Here is an 18,958-nt window from a genome sequence, read left to right as displayed (position 1 = left end):
CTGTTGAAATACAGAAGGAAGGAAATAGGGCAGAGAGTATGGGAATAGCTGCTAGGCTTCTTTAAATATACATTATTTTGTAGATTTAAATTCTGGAATTGCCTAAATATTTTAAATAACTATAAACTAGAATTTCATAGAAAAAATAATCCCGAAAAATAGACAACAAAATAAAACAAACCTAAAAAAAAGTAAAAACACAATATTGCAATTAGTTTTATATTTCATCACAAGACTTTCTGGTATATTTGCTAACAATTCCAGATGTGAACTTGAAGTTTATATAAATAACATTTAATAGCTGGACTCCAAATCAACATACATAGATGTTGGCTTTTCCCCCCACAATTAACAAACACAAGGAAATAGATCATAAATGAAATGATCCGATGCAAGGGAATGTTACTCACTATCTTTTCTTTGTCATTTCTCTAGGAAAATAAAGGAAAGTCTGGAGTGTTTCCCTGTTAAATTGAATAACTTGATCCACACACTTGCACAAATGTCAGCCACAAGCCCTGCCAAATCTACTTCCCAGATTTTTCCCCAGGAATCCTGTTTGCTCAGGACAACCAGGTCAATTCAAAGAGCAACAATTTTAGGGTTCAGCAAGAAACCCAGCAATGTAAGTCTAAAATCTGTCACCTTGACTTAAATATTATTTGACTTCACCTCAGACTTCCCTTCACTATGCTACATATTTTTTCCTATAGCATGATTTTTTTACTATGCAAATGAAAAATCGGTTACACTTGAAGCAGAAGTGCCATTAAGAGAACGTTCTAAGGAAAAATCATAACAGCAAGAGCTATTAGTAGAGAACCATCAAAGAGAACAGTTCCTGCCCTGTGGTGGAAGATAAATTAAGAGCTAATTAAAGTGTCCACAAGAAAAGAACAGCAGAAATTAGGCAGTCTATTTTCAGCACATAAGATTATGATATCTTTGTAGATTGTGTTTACAGGTAATTTTGCCTCTACAAATTGCATCTCTTAGCTTTAGTGCTAATTTTCCTGCAAAAAGGTTCTTGCTTTGTAGAGTTTCCATGAAATCAGATTTTACAATGTATTACACGTTGACATTGCTGTCTTTTGATTTTTGTCTATTTGCTTTCTGCAGCTGTATCTGATCCAGGTGACACACAGTGACAATGAAACGAGCCTGACAGAAAAATCATTTGACCAGTTTTCAAAACTTCACAGCCAACTTCAGAAGCAGTTTCCATCATTGGCTCTCCCAGAGTAAGGCATTGTCCTTTCACATTGTTTTGCCTTCAGTACTTGTCCTTGAGCAAAAGGAAAAATTATGGTTATGGGATTTTCTATTTGTGAGCAACACAGTATTCTGACTCCAGTGCCACTGAATCTATCCCGGCAGAGAGTCTGCATTGCTCTCAGAGCAAAGGATCTTTTGTCTCATAAAACAGAACAAGGTTTGCAATTTTCTTTTTACTTCCAGCCATTGATTTTGTAGACAGAAAAATTCAAAAGCTATTTCATTTTTTACCAATTATTGGGGAAATTGTCTTATTTGAATTCTCTTAGTTTTTTTCTATAACAATACAATTGAAATTGAAAATGCAGAACAAAATTGGATATATCTACTCTTTCAACAAATACTTGTTATAAAGAACTCTCATCTATTGAGTTTCTGGACCAAAAAAAAATTCAAATGCATTAATGTCAACTAGTATATTAATAACTTGCTTTTGCTGTCATTAATTATTGACTTTTAAATTATTATAAACCTGTATTATCAAATTTAATTTGTTATTATGTTCATTTTAAACCCATCTTGAAAATTGTGGTTTCCATTCATGTTATAATGGAAAAACTGTTAAACATAAGCAAACAACAAATATCATAAAATTAACTACTGTTCAAATAAACCTTCTCAAATTCATCACTTACAACCAGTCAAATTTAGATCATAGACTTCAGTTTATAACAAAGATGTATCTTCACTTTAAAAAGGTGAGCTTTCCAGAAATTATGATATTGCCCTTAGATAAATCTAATGTTATTTTATGTACAGTGGGATTTTTGTTAAGTAAATGGTCCTTTTGCAATGTAAGTGTTCATACTTTACCTGACATACTTTGTACATGTGGGTTTGTACTTGGCATTCAGGTTTAGTCACCTTCCAAAGTATAAATATAAACAACGCTATCAAGAGATGAGGAGATATTGTGCAGTATTGAAAACTGAGTAGTTCACATTCATGAAAAAAAGCTGTATTGGCAGATGTCATAGATATTTCAAAATACAGACACTCTAAACATCGGGAAGTCAAGAGATTCGAGTTATTGCAGTGAGAGCATGTTCAAGAGACTGAGAAAGAGATAAAGTCATTCTGGAAACATTTACAAGTAACATCAGGTTTAAGAATTATCAAAAAACATCTGATAGAATAACTGAGAAAAAAGGCAGAGGCAAAAAAATTCAAAGTTTGGCTGCATATCCTGAATGCAACATCAGTGTTTGCCGTCATACCCTACTAATTAATAATTTAGAAGTCTAAGTTAATCCTTGTTTAATGGCTGTCCTTTTTTGTTTTAAAAATGTCTCCGTTCTTCACTGTACCTCTGCAATACGTATCAATATAACTTGTAAAACTTTAAAAGTGCCAATAATCTCTCCCCACAGGTCTCTTCTCAATTTCAGCTTTCATTAGGATTCCGCTTTGCTAACAACTGCTGCCTGGTAATGGTACCTAAATTGATTTTCAAACTACGTAAGCAATCTGTGGAGGCGAGGAACATTTAGTCCTATGCGCCCTGAACCCTATTTGTATCCTCATACTCCCAAAGTGGCCAAGGCTTACGACGATGCAGATACAGGAAGGATGAGGGCAAGATTTCCTCTGACTCCTGAATTTACTGAGAGAAGCCCTGTGAGAGTTATGTAAATCCGACCTGGAAAGCATGATCAGAAAGTCAGACTCATGAAGAATAAAATTCTAATTAGTCCTAGCATGTAACAGGGGTCTTCGAATCGGACTATTGGCACTTCCAGGTACCATCCAAGAGTACACAGACATGAAAATATCACTTAAAATTAATAATCTTTTTAAAAATTAGTCTGCTTGAGGAGAGTTGACTTCCTTTCCCTCTTCTGCTTTCACCATGGCTCTTCTCCCAGACAAAGGGACAAACCAAAATATTGGTGTTGGTATTGAGAAAATAAATTAATAGGCAGAGTATCAAATCTATTTGCAAGTCCAGTGTTTTATAATCTTCATTTTGAACAAAATGGAGTGAGGGCACAATGGCATTGTCAGATAAAAGATCATAAAATAGAATTTTCTATAACTGATTGCTGTGTTATATTTAGCATATAATTCAAAAAACTTCAAACAATTAAACTATAGCAAAATTCCTCAAATTTCATTTACTTATTTATACATAAGATGTTTTAGTACATATATCCATAAAAACATTAACAAAGGAATAGAATTGATGATAAGTTCTGTTTTATTCTAGAAATAAGGGAAATTCAAACACAGATATATGAATTAATATTTCAAACCAGCCTAATACATCATTTATCAAATTCATTTCCCCCCAAAAGTTACTATACATATATATTTAAATATGTATATTCTATGTGATATTTTTTATTAATTGTGTATTGGTATTCATTTTCACAATAACTAAATCTTTTAGTACTTTAAGTCTTACAGCTGCAAGAAATTTTTTAAAAAATAAAACGTTAATTAGTTAAATATACGCACATAGAATTTTGGACTTCCCTGACATTTCTAGCAGGAACCAGTGAGTGGGGTGGGCATGAAATTGTCACATTCTTCTGTGTGTTTGCTGACAGCCCTTCCCTATCCTCTCATTTATTTCCCCTGGAAAAATGGTAGCCATCCTTGGTCTCTGCCAAAGAAGCAGACATGGGGATAAGGCAGTAGTAAGACTGCAGTCAGAGGAAGCTGCTAGGTAGTTTCTAAAAAGATATATTTAAATAGTAAAATGTGTTGCCAAATGCTACCCCTTAGCAGGTCATCTTACCTAATAACTGGTCTTAATCAAGTTCAGTTCATGAAGACGAACCATCAGATAATGCAGAGGAAATTCTGCAAGTCAGACTCTTGGGGAAAGTGTCACTTTGTTCCAAAAGACTAAGACCAGATGGAAGCATATGTCACTTCATAAAATATTTAATTTAGTTAGTGTAACAATGTCTCTAGTGAACCCAGAAGAAACAATGTAATATGAATTTTTTTTTAAATTATGAATCATTAACTTCTGAAAGTATTAAACCCCCACATGTATTTAAAGGACAAAATGTGTGGTCTGCCATAAATACAGTAAGAAGGGACATATAAATTAATTTAATATGTTAAATTAAATTAGTATTAATATTAATGACAGTTAAAATAGCACCAGTGACCACAGCCATGTTAATGAAACTCGTAGACTATCTGATTCATGTTTTCAAATGTGTTCAAATGTTTCCATTGGCAACTTCCACCTAATATAGCTATAACTTCATGAACAATGCTAAGATACTGAGGCCAATTTTCAAACTAATGAAGGCATACTTTTTTCTTTTAAAACAGGTTTCCTCACTGGTGGCACTTACCATTTACAAATTCAGATCACAAAAGATTCAGAGATCTAAATCATTACATGGAACAGTTATTAAATGGATCATATGAAGTTGCAAACGTATGTTACAATTTATTTTTATATTTTTACATGAGATATCAACTATTTTATATATTACTACTGGGCGTATTTAAGACTATTTTATGGTAACATTCTTCGGTTCATTCATTCAATGAATATGTATGCCTAGTATGTGTAAAATCCATGAACTGGGAACTGCAGAGCAGCAAAAGAGGTATAGAACCTCAGCCTCAAATAAGGTCAAAGAAATGATACGTGATAAGTGGACTATCAGTGCTACCAGACGCTCTAGAGTTTAGAGGGGTAAGAATCACCTCCAACTACGATAAGAAGAAGGGTTCAGGGAGAAGAGAACATCTAAGCTAGGCCTTTAACTCTGAGTAGATTTAATAGAGGTGGCCTGGGAAGTGTCTCAAGTAGAACCAAACAGTATAGAGAAGGTCATGAGTGAGAAAAAACAGAAAGAAATTGTGTTTTAAAAAATCTAAATCTGTTTATTGCTGCTGTGACAAATTACCACACACTCAGTGGCTTAAAACAGCACAAATCTATTTTCTTTCAATCTGGAATACAGAAGTCTGAAAATGGGTCTTACAGGACAGAAAGCAAAGTGTTGGTGGGCTGGTTCTTTCTGAAACCTTTTTGACTTACAGAGGCTGCCTGCGTTCCTTGGCCTGTGGCTCCCTTCCAGCAATGCAGTAGCACACTCTGACCTCGCTTCTGTCGTCCCATCTTCTCTGGCTCTAACTCTGACCCTCCAGCCTTGCTCTCAGAAAGGCCCTAGTGATTACCTTGGGCCCTCCTGGATCATCCAGGATAATCTCACCATCTCAAGATTCTTAATTTAATTTTATCTATAAAGTCTCCTTTGCTGTGTAAGGTAACATATTCACAGTTTCCAGGGATTAGAAAATCTTTGAGGGAGGTGGGGGGGGCCTCACTCTACCTATCACAAGGATGTAAGAGAAAATGCAAGGACACAATTCTGATGGATCTCTGCATTCTTGGGAGGTAAGAGTTTGGAGGCCAAGCCAAGTCATTAACAACTAAAGCTAAGCCTTAGAGAGTTGTGTTAGTCAGCGTTCTCCAGAGAAACAGAACCAAGAAGGGGTGTGTGTGTGTGTGTGTGTGTGTGTGTGTGTATATATATATATAAAAAATATCATGCCGTACATGCCGACATATTTCAAAGTGAATTACAGACATTGTAACAGTAAGACAACAACTAACCCCATGACTAGAACTTACTAAAAGGACAAAGAGCTCTATTTTTCTCAGCTGTCAATTTAACAACCTTTCCTCTCCACTTGGATCTTGCAGAAGGCTTTTGACGAGATTATTTCTCCAGTCATAGTTTGAATTTCTTTAATTAAATACCATGTAATAGATTGAATCAGTACATATCAGGAAAACTTATTAAAAAATATAATATACATATGTTAAAAATCGCCTTCTAATTATAAAATACACTTACTGGTTCAGTATGTTGGCCTTTTGCTGTGTCTCCTAGTTGGGTAATATTGTGGTTTGATGACAAATAGACCCAATTAAAGAAGAAAATTCCACAATTCCGGTACTAAGTGTCCTAAGGACCACTAGAGAAAACTGAGTTGTCAATAATGACTGCATTGGATTGTGCATAGTAGGGAGCAAGTGGTGAAAGTTTTATATCCCCTTCACCGGTTACTAAGACAAGTGGTTCTCAAATTCCTGTACTGTGCTGGGAAAACCTCATCTTGAAACTCATAAGAATATAAGTTAATAGCCCAATCCTAGGTCTACCAAATCAGAAACTCTGAGGCTGGGACACAGCAATCTGTGTGTTAACAAGCCCTCCAGAAGATTTTGATGCACACTAATGTTTGAGAACTATCTCAAACTATAAAAATCTTTCCATTTATTTTTCAGTTTGGACATGCTCAGTCATTTGGCCTCTAATATAGCAGGTACTCAAGTATCCTACTAGATTATCGATTCTTAGCAAATATGGACTCAAGAACATTGTACTGTAATATTATCTCGAGGCTGGTAGACTCTCAGCGGGAGATGCTGCTTTGTATCAAAGGACAAGTGCCTGAACACTTAAGGAGGTATACTTAACTCCGTTCCAAGTGCGTTAGAGAAGGCATCCTAGAGGGTCTGGCATTCAAGTTGATATTAAAGGGCAAGTATCAGTTGGTAAATAGAATCGAGAAAACTCCTGCTGGACAAACGGAGCTGTAAAACCAAAACATCATGGTTACACGCTTTCTCCTATTTGGAAACTTAAAGAACTGAATGACTATATGCTTTTCTATTTTTGCCTCATGCCTAGCGCGATTAGTAACTCTTATCAATGTTTACTAAATACTTTTTAATGAATAAATGAATGATGACAGAATCATTAGCATGTATCAGCTTATGATAAGATTTATGTTGCTGTCTGAAACTTAAGGGATTGAAAGATTGCGCCTGAGAAGTGTTTAGCAGTGGTCTCTAAACTCGTTTATTCTTATATCTTATTAAGTTTTTTTTAAATAGCTCATGCTTCCAAAATATATAATTTATTTATTTGTGTTTGATACATAAACTACTATACAAATAGTGATAAAAATTTATAACTTGTAGGAAAATAGAAAATTTAGAAAAAATTTTGGATAATACTGCAAAATAAATATTAATAGTAGTTTCAATAATTTCCCTCATTCCAATATATAATCCCATATGAAATTCAGGACAGAGACCTCCAGCTTAGAAGAGAATGATCTTGGGAGTCCTGCCCATTGCCAGCTCAGGGGCAGGCTCCACTGGCTGCCTAGTGCCAAGTCAGGAACGCTGCCTCGCCCCGGGCAGAAAGGATGAGCGGTAATAGTGCACCCAGTCATGCTTGTGCCTCCAGAAAGATCACTCAGCTCTTGCAAATCACATTTGCAATGTGTCTGTTATGAGCAAAGACAAAAAAAATTAACAGTCTGTGCTCACCATGAGAATAGTATAGTGTGATAGGGAAACTTAGGGCATAATAATGTCAGTAGTTGGAGGAAACAAAGACATAATTGTTGAAAACAGTGTTAGATATTAGGAAAGCTAAACAAGAGGAAAGCAAGATATTGTACTTGCATTCTCAATGTAAATTGTGCAACATTTTTTATGATATTTGGTCTTCTGTCTCAATCTATCGGTATTGGAAATTGAATTATGACAGAGGCTTCTGCCCTACAAAGGATCAAGACAACTTAATTCATTCCGTTGGACTCCAAGTGATTTCTACATGTTAAAGAAGAACATGGAATGCTGACATCTTAATGTCCCTTACTGACTCTGACATGCTCTGAAGGTCATGTCTTTTCACTTACACTGTAGTCGAGGGCTGTGGATATGGCAGTTATCTGTAAAAATAAAAAAGGGCTGAAGGCATTGTGGAGAGATTGTCATCTTTACATGCTGAGGGCTCTCTTATCGATAATACTAAAACTGTTTGATGCCAATACTTATCCAGTAACTGAAGCAAGTAAGTGCAAAGTACAGAAGGTTCTGATTTCTGGGTCTGATGAGAAGAGGGTGAATGTTGGGGTCCGTCTTCATTCGGCAGCAGGGTTTCAATAGGAAACTCCTACATGTGTGTGCTGAGAGAGCTCACAGGATGCATTAACACAGAAGTGTTAGCAGAGGGCTGTCATGAGGGCAGAAGGCAAAGGAGCCAGGCACGCAGAGGTAAGGAAGGCTTGCAAAGGAGAAGTTTAGCACAACGAGGCTTAATGAATGTTGCTGCCCATCACACGCATTGCTGCGTAGGGACATACGAACAAAACCACCAAACACACAGTTTGCAGTTTACATCACATCCACATTTGCGAATGTGCTAAATGAAAGTACTACTGTAGAGGCCCCGAGGAGAGATGTTTTTATTTTGTTTTGTGTTGCTTTTAGTCTCTATTGGTCAGTATTTAGGGAAAGAAAGGCTCAAGAAATTTCAGGTACCACCTTGTTTTTAACTCAGATTGAATTCAAGTCTAGGGTTACAGTGCAAAAAGAACAAAGAAGGGAGAAGAAAAAGGAAAAGGCATTTATACCATCAAACGTGAAATACTATTATGAAATCACAGATCCTAAAAATACATCAAGGGAGAATATTTCATCCACCTTCCAACACTGGAGTTTAAAGGAGGGAAATCCCACCTTGCCACATAATAGTCTCACACTCAAAGAAGCCGAAATTATAAATGTACTTTCCTCCAAAAGTATCACCCTGACAATTAGCTCAGTTGATTTTGCAGTGATTATTTAGGGTACGATACCTTCCTGAGATATACAACGTACCTCTCATTTATTAGTTGCCCTTTCTCTACTCCAAAATAAGTAAAGTAGTACTGTATGAATAGACTCCAAATAAACAAAAATTAAATGTAAGCACTGGAGAGCACTGGCATATTAGCTGCCACTTTCAAAACTAATGTCTCAGTCATTCAACAAATGTTTATTGATTGCTTACATTGTGTACTCTCTGTCTAGGGGTGCCAAAATAGCACCTAGTGATCAGTGGTTTCAGAACAAGCTGGGGAGCGGGGGGTTAGAAAGTATGTTCAGAGGCCACATCCTGAGCCATTTCCACCCCTGCTTGCCCCTCTTGGCCTCCCTTGGCTAACGCTGGCAGCTGAAGTTTGAGGGCTGTTTTTACCTTCCAACTGGTAGGGATGAGGATGTGTCTTAGCAAGAGCAAACATTTTCTGCTGATGATATTCAAATTCAAAGCTGTCCTGTTGGTTTGGAGTGAATTAAAAGTAATTACAAAATGTTAGATTCTAAGAAGAAAGTAGAGCTTAATTTAGTCATCACTTGGGTGGCAGCATGCATCTTTCTTTGCTGCCAACTGGATATTGTCTCTGAAAAGTTTTTGAAGTGTGCCAGGTAGCTCTAGCCAGCACCTACTCTTTATTGCTTAGCTAACTATGCCTAATATTTAGTGTCTGTACCATAGATTTGGGATCTTTTAAAAGTGTAACTTGGCACCCGATTATTTAATCTCATACTACTCTCTCACCTTACCTTCTTGCATAGATTTTGAGTCTTGATGACAAAGACCAGTTTATATTCCTCCATACTCTGATTAACACCCTGCATGGAATAAGCATATAGAAGACTGGGAAATACTTGTTGGATTAAATCAATTGAATGGAACCCAAGGTTTTTGTATAATGTATACATAGTTTTATGAATAAAATGAGTGTTTACTCAATTATTGTTGCGGTTGTCAAATAAATACATGATTTCTTTGCTTTAAAAAAAAAAAAAGATGCTGGTTCTAAAGGTAGAAAGGAATGTGTAGGTATCTCTGTTGTTTTTCTGAATAACCCAAGTGATACAGATGCTCAGCCAGGTTTGGGAAACTCTATTCTAGAAAGCAGAAAGCCGAATCAGACATGGACGCTGCCACAAAGGGACTTACAGTCCTTGTCTGTATTCTTTCTATGTTGATATGCAGTGGACTCACAAAGACTTTTGTAACTTCACTTGTTGAGTTTTTCTTTCCCTTATTCCAGAGGAATTTTATAGGCTTTGAGACAATACTCAGTATATGAGTTAAATCGTGGTAGAGCAATGGTGATGTTATCAGACGTCAATCAGCATTAATAAGCTGTGTGTCCTGACTAACAACTCAGGTCTTCTGTGATGCACAATGTGGTCAATTTTTAATTTGCTTCAAATGGGTTAGTCATGAAAGCTTTATGCATCTCCAGATGTTTGTGGACACTTCTCTGAACCAATTTGTTTATATCATTTCAGGAAATGAAAAATAATTTTAAGATTAAACAAAGCATTATTGGCCTAAGAATCACATAAATAATTCCAAAGTAAATCATGTTATTTTGAGATTTTTAAAGTTTTGTATTGTTGTTGTAGCCCCGTTTCCTCATGTGTATTAACACAGCTATCTACATAAACATTGCAATCATAAAGTCTATGCGCCATAAATATTTTTATTATTTTACATGATATGAACTGCTTAAAAGATGTTTTTATACATTCACAAGTTTTCTTTCCTCTTCCTAATAAAACAAGAGATTTAAAGTGAATCTATACTATTTGTGTTGAATATTTCTGTAATAAGATAATCTTCATCTCTGATTCTAGAAAAGTCCTTCTAAAAATATTTTTCTTCTTTCATAGTTGCTTGTCATATGGCAGTATAGAAAAAGCAGAGATAATCCTATTATCCCTATACACTAAAACCCACATTCTGTTTTTAGTTATATGGTATATTTATTTATAACTATTTAAAAATTTTACATCACTGTACATAACTTTTTAAAGGTTTTAAATTTTTACTGAGCACTTACTATGAGTAACACTCTAGATTAAGAGCTTTAAATTGGTTGTAGAGAAGAAATCAGAGAGATTAAAATAAAACGATATACACTTTATTCTCAATGATTTACAATAGGGTGATAAATATAGACATGACATGAATAATATATGGCAGTAAGTGGAAAAAGAGGAGAAAAGGAAGTAGAAAATGCAGCTTGAATATAAAATTGGACAACCTTAACTTGCTAAAATCAAATATTAATATTATATGTGCCCTTCGAGGGTCATTCTTTATGGTAAGCAGTCTTGCTCTTTGTCAAGGGAATAAGATAAAGAGGCTCCTTTAAAGTCCAGAATCAGTTAAGTTAGATGGGCTAGAGGTCTGTGAGCATTTAGTCTAAAGATGTAAGAGCAGGCCAAGTGGAGGAATGCCTGTGAATCTCTGAGATCTCTCCAGCTCTCTGTCTCTCTGTCTCTGTCTCTCTCTCTCGCACATACACATACACACATACACACACACACACACTGTTGATAATAGAAAATGGATGTAAATGAAGACCACAATTATACACTATCCCAGTAGCTCTTCTAATGAGGTAGATCAGTTTAGACATCCTTGTCCCCTATCCACCTGGCTTTTGTTTGTTTAACTTCACTTCCTCAGAACTAACGTAAACTTTCTTCTTTCAGTGTTTTTAGTTTCATTCAAGCAAATGATAGTGGTGCTAACAAGGCTCCTTTTGCTTCTTTAAATTTTGGTGGAGTTGTGTTATAAACTAAATAAGATCTTTAAAAAGAGTAATAAGAGTATAAAAGTCATAGCAAATGATAGCAGCACCTAAACAAATGTGCATCCATATTTGAATTTTGCTGAGATATGCAGACAGCTGTTGTTTTCAAAATTTTTAAAGCCATATTCATTGTGATTTTAGCTCTTCCCAGTATTGTTGCTCATTAATGAAAGTCCCTTAAAATAAGGAATGATCTCTCTTAAGGTTTAAGCAATGTTATTTTTTTAAAGCAGAAATCAAATGTCAAAATAAATCCAATGGATAAATCCTATCTTAATAGTGAACATATGTTTCTTGTTCCCTGCTCGCTAAACCCAGATGTTAATTACTACATTTGTCACTACATTGCTCTTTTCTTAGTTGGAGCTAGCTGAGATTACATTGCAGGCAGGATAAATGTCATATGTGTACCATCAGTAAAACCAAGATTACTTTACACAGTCTGGTAAAATGCTGATGACATTTTCCAACTGGAATTACAGAAGATGCTTTAGAAGTTCACTATTCTTCATGGTGTCATTCTTCCATGTAGCTCTAATATGAATATAGTGGGTTGAAATACATTAAAGACTGGACATTCTGACAAGCTGCTTTATGGAAAAGACAATAAAATACAATTACTGTTCAACTTTGATTTAAAACTTCCATGGGAATTCATTTTTAAATTCATATTTTTATATCACTTCATGGTATTTGAGAGAGAGAGAGATTTAGCTTATTGTTTTAATTCACTAAAACTAAATCTTGCAGCCAATTCTAGATGTTGGCTGGCCAGTTAATAAATGGGAACACTTAATATGCTATTTAGAAAAAATTGATCTCAGTATTATATTACATTACTTCTGGTCTTTGAAAGTACTTTAACTCTCTGTAGTCTTTGATAACAAGAATATGTTCATATGATGTAGGGAAAACTCTCAGGTTCTAAGTAATTTTGAATTGATCAACTCTCTCAAAAAATCAATCATATTAAATTGCAAATGACTTAATATAATTGACAAACAAAATATTAATAAGAACTCTGGACTTAATAAAATATAAACTTACGCAGATTTTAATTTAAAATTATTCATTTGGCTTTCAAATTTGTTCTTTATTGACTGCATTTTTTAATTGAAGAGACATTATTAGACATTAAAAATCCCATATCAGTTAGGTAAACATCTACTCTAGCAAAGAAAAAATAGATATAACCTCATAGATCATTTCATTTAGCCTAATTTGTTTACCTGAGTCATCGATATCAAAGGCCAGTAACTTTAGATTTTCCAAGACAAATTCTAACTATCCCTTAATTTATTCACCAAATATATAATGTTCTACATAGAAGGAATGTGCCAAATATTTAACGACTGTTAGGGCACCACCACTCAGGATGATTGCCAGCCACTAATGCACCTTCATGGACATATGAGCTTGCATTATCTGAACATTTACCGTGATAGGGAAATGGTGGGAGAAGCCATGCAGAATGGGGCAGTCGGGAGTTTGAATCTAAACACAATAAGTTTGAGTTATCTATAAGACTTCCCAACCTGTCAAGTGGAAAATTAGATACATCTATCTAGAGTTCATGGGAAAATTAGACTGGACATATTCATATTGGGGTTGTTGGCCACTAATTGATTACCAAAGCCATGAGACAGGATGAGATTACTTAGGGTGAGAATGTGAATATAAAAGAGAAGTGGGCTGAAGACTAGACCAGGCAAGACATCAATTTTAATGTTTGCAGGAATAAGAGAGAATCAATAAAGGAGACTGAGAAGGAGCAATCAGTTGGATGCCAGAAGAATGTAGTGCCTGGAATCCAAGAGAAAAAAATATTTCAAAGAAGGAATGATTAGCTGTGTCAAATGTTACTGATGATCAAAAATTGAGAATTGGCCGGGTGCGGTGGCTCACGCCTATAATCCTAGCACTCTGGGAGGCCGAGGCTGGTGGATTGTTTGAGCTCAGGAGTTCGAGATCAGCCTGAGCAAGAGCAAGACCCCGTCTCTACTAAAAATAGAAAGAAATTAATCGAACAACTAAAAATATATAGAAAAAATTAGCCAGGCATGGTGGCGCATGCCTGTAGTCCCAGCTATTAAATTATAGCATATTTGTATGCTGATAAAAAGAAGCAAAAGTTGATGTTGCAAGAGAGACATGAGAACTCTGCCAGACCAGAGTGACGATCTTAAGTAGAGAAGAGGGTATGAGATCTAACACCCAAATCAGCCTCAAATTAAAACACAGACAGTCCATTCATGAAACAGAGGAGAGGGCAGAGGTGAGCTAAGATGGTAGATGTGTTGGTGGGAGCTTGTGGAAATTCTTTTCTGTTTCTATTTTTTCCATCAAGAAGACCAGCCATGGGCAGAATGAAAGAGGGGAAGAGGGTGTTGGAGTTTGGAGAAGTGAGGATAAGGAATGAAATAGTCCTATTGGTGAGTGGAAGAGTAAATGGACTAATGATATTTTTTTAAATTGCCGGAAAATCCTGAAGACCTGCTTGAGGGTAGTAGGCAGGAGGTTACAGTGAGATCGGTGAACATTCTTGGGTGCTTTCCTCCAGCAACATACAGGACTGTTGCAGTTGCAGAGTTGGCAAAAAATAGCCTGAGTTGGGTTTTTCACCAAGCGAACAATAAAATAAAGGGAGAGAGGTCAAAGGAGTTAAAAAAGTGTATGCAGGGGAGTTATTATAAATATGGACCATGGAAACCAAATTTATAGAGGGACATGAAAACATAACAGAGGTTAGGACCAATCAAATGATCTTCACACCATCGTATTTTTTGAGTCGTATAACTGCAGGAAGCGAGCTGGAAAGGAGCAAGGTGGGAGTTGCAGACTGGGAGCCTAGAAATCAAGACAATGGAAGGGCTTTACGTACTAGTCAAGACAAGATCAAGGAAACAGAAGTGAATACTGATTAGGATGTGGGACAAGATCATTGGAGGAGAGGAGCTCAAGAACAAAGAATCTAGGATACAGAAGGAGGATTTGTGTGAATATTAAAATAAGTGTGGATTATGACAAGAGTACTATTAGAGAAAGCAACCAAGAGATCCAGTAGGCAAGTGCAGCAATAAGGCGTAGAGGGCAGTATAGTCAGGAGACATGACATCCAAAGCAGGGCATTTTCATGAAGGAAGAAAAGAGTAGAGGTTAGAGGAGCAAGGAAATGCAAGGGGAATACCGACCTCGCCGTTCTTTCTCTCTGGGACTAGGGTTCTGAAGGGAATGGTAGGGAGCACAACTGTCATTCCAGAGACTTAACAGGGATGCGGAATGGATGCTCAGGGAATACAACATGTGGAGCATATAAGGAATTTTGCTGATGACATTCTCCAGGGCTTATTGCTATCCTTTTTTTCGCAATGTTGCATTGTCATCTTTCCTTCAAACAAATGTGATCATGATGCTTGTCTGCTTAAAATTCATGCCTAGGTCACACTAGCTTTAAGCTCACATAGAAGACTAGCATGTTGTAGGACCCCCACAAAGCTGCCTCCCACCTGTCCCACATCTGCACTCTTCACTTTTATAGGCCATTTGCAGTGGCCACATAAGGGAGCATGGGCTTACTGACCACACTGTTCCAGTCTTTTTTGTGTGTTGATTCCAATTAGTCCACCCCCTATTCTCTCTGGTGTTCAGTTTTCTCATTTCTAGGATGAAGTAGTTAAATTCAGAGTTTTTACTTGGGAAACTATAACCATTTCGGAAGTTAAGCGGAAAAGCAACATTCTTCATAATGTAAGAATCTTCTAGGTATTTAGAGATATTTAGGATAAGTGGCCTTAATTGCCAGTTGTACCAAAAGTATGGCCACACACTTTCCAAACACCTCCTATCCTAGGGTTGCTGGATATAATGCAGACCACCCAGTTAAATTTGAATTTTCAATAAACAACAAATTTTTTTAGTAAAAGTATGTCTCAAATACTGCACAGGCATCCTGTTTTTATTTACTACCTCTGACAACACTTTTATATGGGAAGCCCTGCTGCATATGGTCGTACATCATAGTCAATATAAAAATGGCATCCCTAGAGTTGTGCAGTATACAACCTATACAACTAAATGATGTGACACTGCTTGGAGGTCAGTAAAATCCTAGTTGAGAACACTGGTGTAGGTTATTAGTGAGAGCAATTGTAGCACTAACATTTCTATAAATCTCCAGACTATCTAGTGATGCAACGTGCTAAAAAGCTGTGGGATGCATACATACAAGTAAAGTCAAGACTAAGAAAATTTAAAAATTGACTATTTTAAGATACAGCAATATTAATTTTTGTACCCTTTTATCTCTTTTATTGATTTATCCCTTCATCTCAATGATCATATTTATCCTCAAGAAAGAAAACCATCTTGTTACAATAAGAAATTAGTATTTAGTTACGTACACCCAGAATTATAAATGAGAACTTGAAGGATACGGCAGTGTAAACACAAGGGAATAATAAGCTAGTGGTGACATTTCAGATACTAATTGGAAAGATATCTTGCCTACTATTGAAGTTTAATAACCATTAGGTAGAGAGGTCAAAATATTGCCAAAGACAAATAATTGACTAATTGTCAAAAGGCCAAAGAAGGTCAAATTTACTTTAACGGATTCTGCACAGTCTGAGGTTGGATTTTAAGGTTTCAAAATTAAAAAAACAAACAAACTTGAGTTGGTCAGCTCCCTGAATATGGATCCATTTTGTAAGGGTAGATTCCTATTAAGTAAGTTCACAAGAGATCAATATGTAGACATAAAAATCAGTAATTGATAATGATGCATAAACTACTACTTAGATAAGAACATTTGCGTTAGACACCAATGTATTCTGTATCTGAAGACAGATCTCAGTTTGTTTCTTTTAACAAGTATTTATTGAACAGAAACACTGGATTAGGCGTGAGTAAATAAGGCTAACGAGAATAAAGAAAAGAGCAATGATAGCCTTGGCAAGTGGATGAATAGGGGTGAAAAAGATGGAGAAAGGAGCATGTAGGAAGACAAGAAGGTATGAGAGAATGACACGTTTGAGGAAATAAATATAATTCAGCATAGTTAAGCATAAAGCACTAGAAGAGAAATGGTGAGAGATGAAGATGAGGAAATGAGCAAGATCTCTATCAAGACCAGTCTTACAAGCCTTGTTAAGCAGTTGATCTTTTTCTTAAGAGTAATGCCGAGCCACTGCAGGTTTTAAGCAGTTACTTATTAGATTTTCAATTTGAAAGGTTAGTTTGACAATTGCATAGAGAATGGATTGGATTAAAGGGTAGCATGATCAGAGCTGAGAACCTGTGCTATTAACCCAGGTGGGAATTGATGATGCTGGAGCTGGAAAGATGGCAGTATACAGGGAAGGGAGAAATGAATAAATGTATTTAGAAGGTATAGTCCACAGGACTTAGTAACTAATTTTATGTGAGGAGAACAGAGTCCAAGAAGATAAACCCTATTTTTCACCTGGGCACATGAGAAAAAGCAAATTGAGTAGAGGGGAAATAACATGCATTTAGTGGTGCACTTTTGGGTTTGAATTGTCTTTGGAATAGACAAGCGATCCACTAAAGAGGTATTTTGATATAGAGGGCTAAGGTTCAGGAGACAAATCCAGGATACAGGTTTAGATTTGTCCATCATTAGTGATGCCGCCAAAGATGATAACATCACCCAGAAAGCATGCATTTGAAGAATGAGAGGCATGGGACTAGAAGTGAGGAATACTGAAATTTAAATTATAAGCAAAAGGAAAAGGAGTCTGAAAAAAAAGTCTAAGAAGAGATGGCAGGACAAATGGAAAAAAAAAAACTGGGAGAAACTGGTATCATAAAAGCAAAGGAAAGAAACTATTTCACTAAAAATGGAATAGATATATAAGAACTAAGGAAATTCCCATTGGATTTGGAAAACAAAAGATATTATTAAAAGAGAGAGGCTGCTATAAATGACATTTATAAAAGAACATTTTCAGAGGACAATTAGTGGTGGAAACCTGAGTGTGGTCTATCACACGGTGAGCAGAAATTGAAGAAGTGAACCAGTGTGAGTACAGACAATTCTTCCCATAACTTTGTGTCAGGGAAGAGTAAAATAACACAGGATTTGGAAGGTGCATTAATGACAAGATATTATTTATATGTGAGTATACTTCATGTGGTTTGACTCATCTGTTTGCTAGTTTTTAAAACGGATAGAGTTGACCATGTTTTATGCTGATAAGATGAAAAGGAAAAGGGTGAAGATGCTCAAGTGTAGATGGGAATATTTTACAAGGTTCCTGAGGAGGAAAGAATAGGATCCAGGACACAGAGAAAGGCATCAGCATTGGATGGTTTGCTGGGGCTGCCATAGCAAAGTCCCGCAAACTGGATGACTGAAACCACAGAAAATTATTGTCTCACGTTTCTGGAAGCTAAAAATATGAAATCAAGGTGTCTAGAAGGTTGGTTCCTTCTGATGGCTGTGAGGGAAGGATGGATTCCAGGTCTCTCTGCTTGGCTTGTAGATGGCCATCTTCTCCCTGTCTCTTGGCATTGTCTTTCCTCTATGAGCATCTGTTTCCAAACTTGCCCATGTTATGAGGACACCAGTGACATTGGATTAGATAGTCACCTTACTCCAGTCTGACCTCATCCTAACTTAACTATTAATAATTACATCTGCAAGGACCCTATTCCCAAATAAGATCATCTTCTGAAGTATTAGGGGTTAGGACTTCAGTATATGAATTGGAGGGGGGGTACAATTCAATCTATAACACATGAGAAGAGACATTTCTTCCATCACAACAGGAAGGAAAGAGAAAGTATAGCAGTGTGAGCCTGTAGATTTCAAAGCAGAAGTTTAGGAGTTTCCATCTGCCTTTTATTTTCTCTAAAGTGTAGACAAAGTCAGTGGCAGAGACGGTGTCAGAGTTGGAAGTTAAAGTTTCCTGGGGAAGATTTGAAAGAGCCATTGCACAGAATGAGAGAGAAGACTGACCGTGGAGACTATCAGGCAGCTTTGACAGCTACTATAGCATAAGCGCAGGATAGGCAGTCAGAGTAAATAATCAATTATTCAGTGGCGCCCTTTAGATAATAATGTAAAGTCTTATGGGAAAGGCTACTTTGGTTGTATAATGGCTTACAACACAATGTGTGCCAATTTCACTAAGGAAAAGCTATTCTCAGATTCACCAGTTAGTCATTCATTTGAAGTTCAATGTCGATTTATTTATGGTTAATGTCGATTTCTTTATGATTGTCC

At 36.2% G+C, this 18,958-nt stretch overlaps 1 protein-coding gene across 1 annotated transcript in view; it reads left to right on the top strand.

Moving 5' to 3' along the window:
• Nucleotides 1–18,958, top strand: part of PIK3C2G (phosphatidylinositol-4-phosphate 3-kinase, catalytic subunit type 2 gamma) — a 472,569-nt gene that overhangs the window by 396,430 nt on the left and 57,181 nt on the right. The window contains exons 23-27 of the mRNA XM_012662773.1: nucleotides 436–625; nucleotides 1,120–1,241; nucleotides 4,567–4,675; nucleotides 7,719–7,744; nucleotides 8,139–8,146. Coding sequence (XP_012518227.1) covers nucleotides 436–625; nucleotides 1,120–1,241; nucleotides 4,567–4,675; nucleotides 7,719–7,744; nucleotides 8,139–8,146 — 455 coding nt within the window. The remainder of the gene's footprint in view (nucleotides 1–435; nucleotides 626–1,119; nucleotides 1,242–4,566; nucleotides 4,676–7,718; nucleotides 7,745–8,138; nucleotides 8,147–18,958) is intronic.

The sequence above is a fragment of the Propithecus coquereli genome, unplaced genomic scaffold (genome assembly GCF_000956105.1).
Source record: "Propithecus coquereli isolate 6110/MARCELLA unplaced genomic scaffold, Pcoq_1.0 Scaffold78, whole genome shotgun sequence".
NCBI lineage: Eukaryota > Metazoa > Chordata > Mammalia > Primates > Indriidae > Propithecus > Propithecus coquereli.
This window is presented reverse-complemented; position numbering and strand designations above follow the sequence as displayed.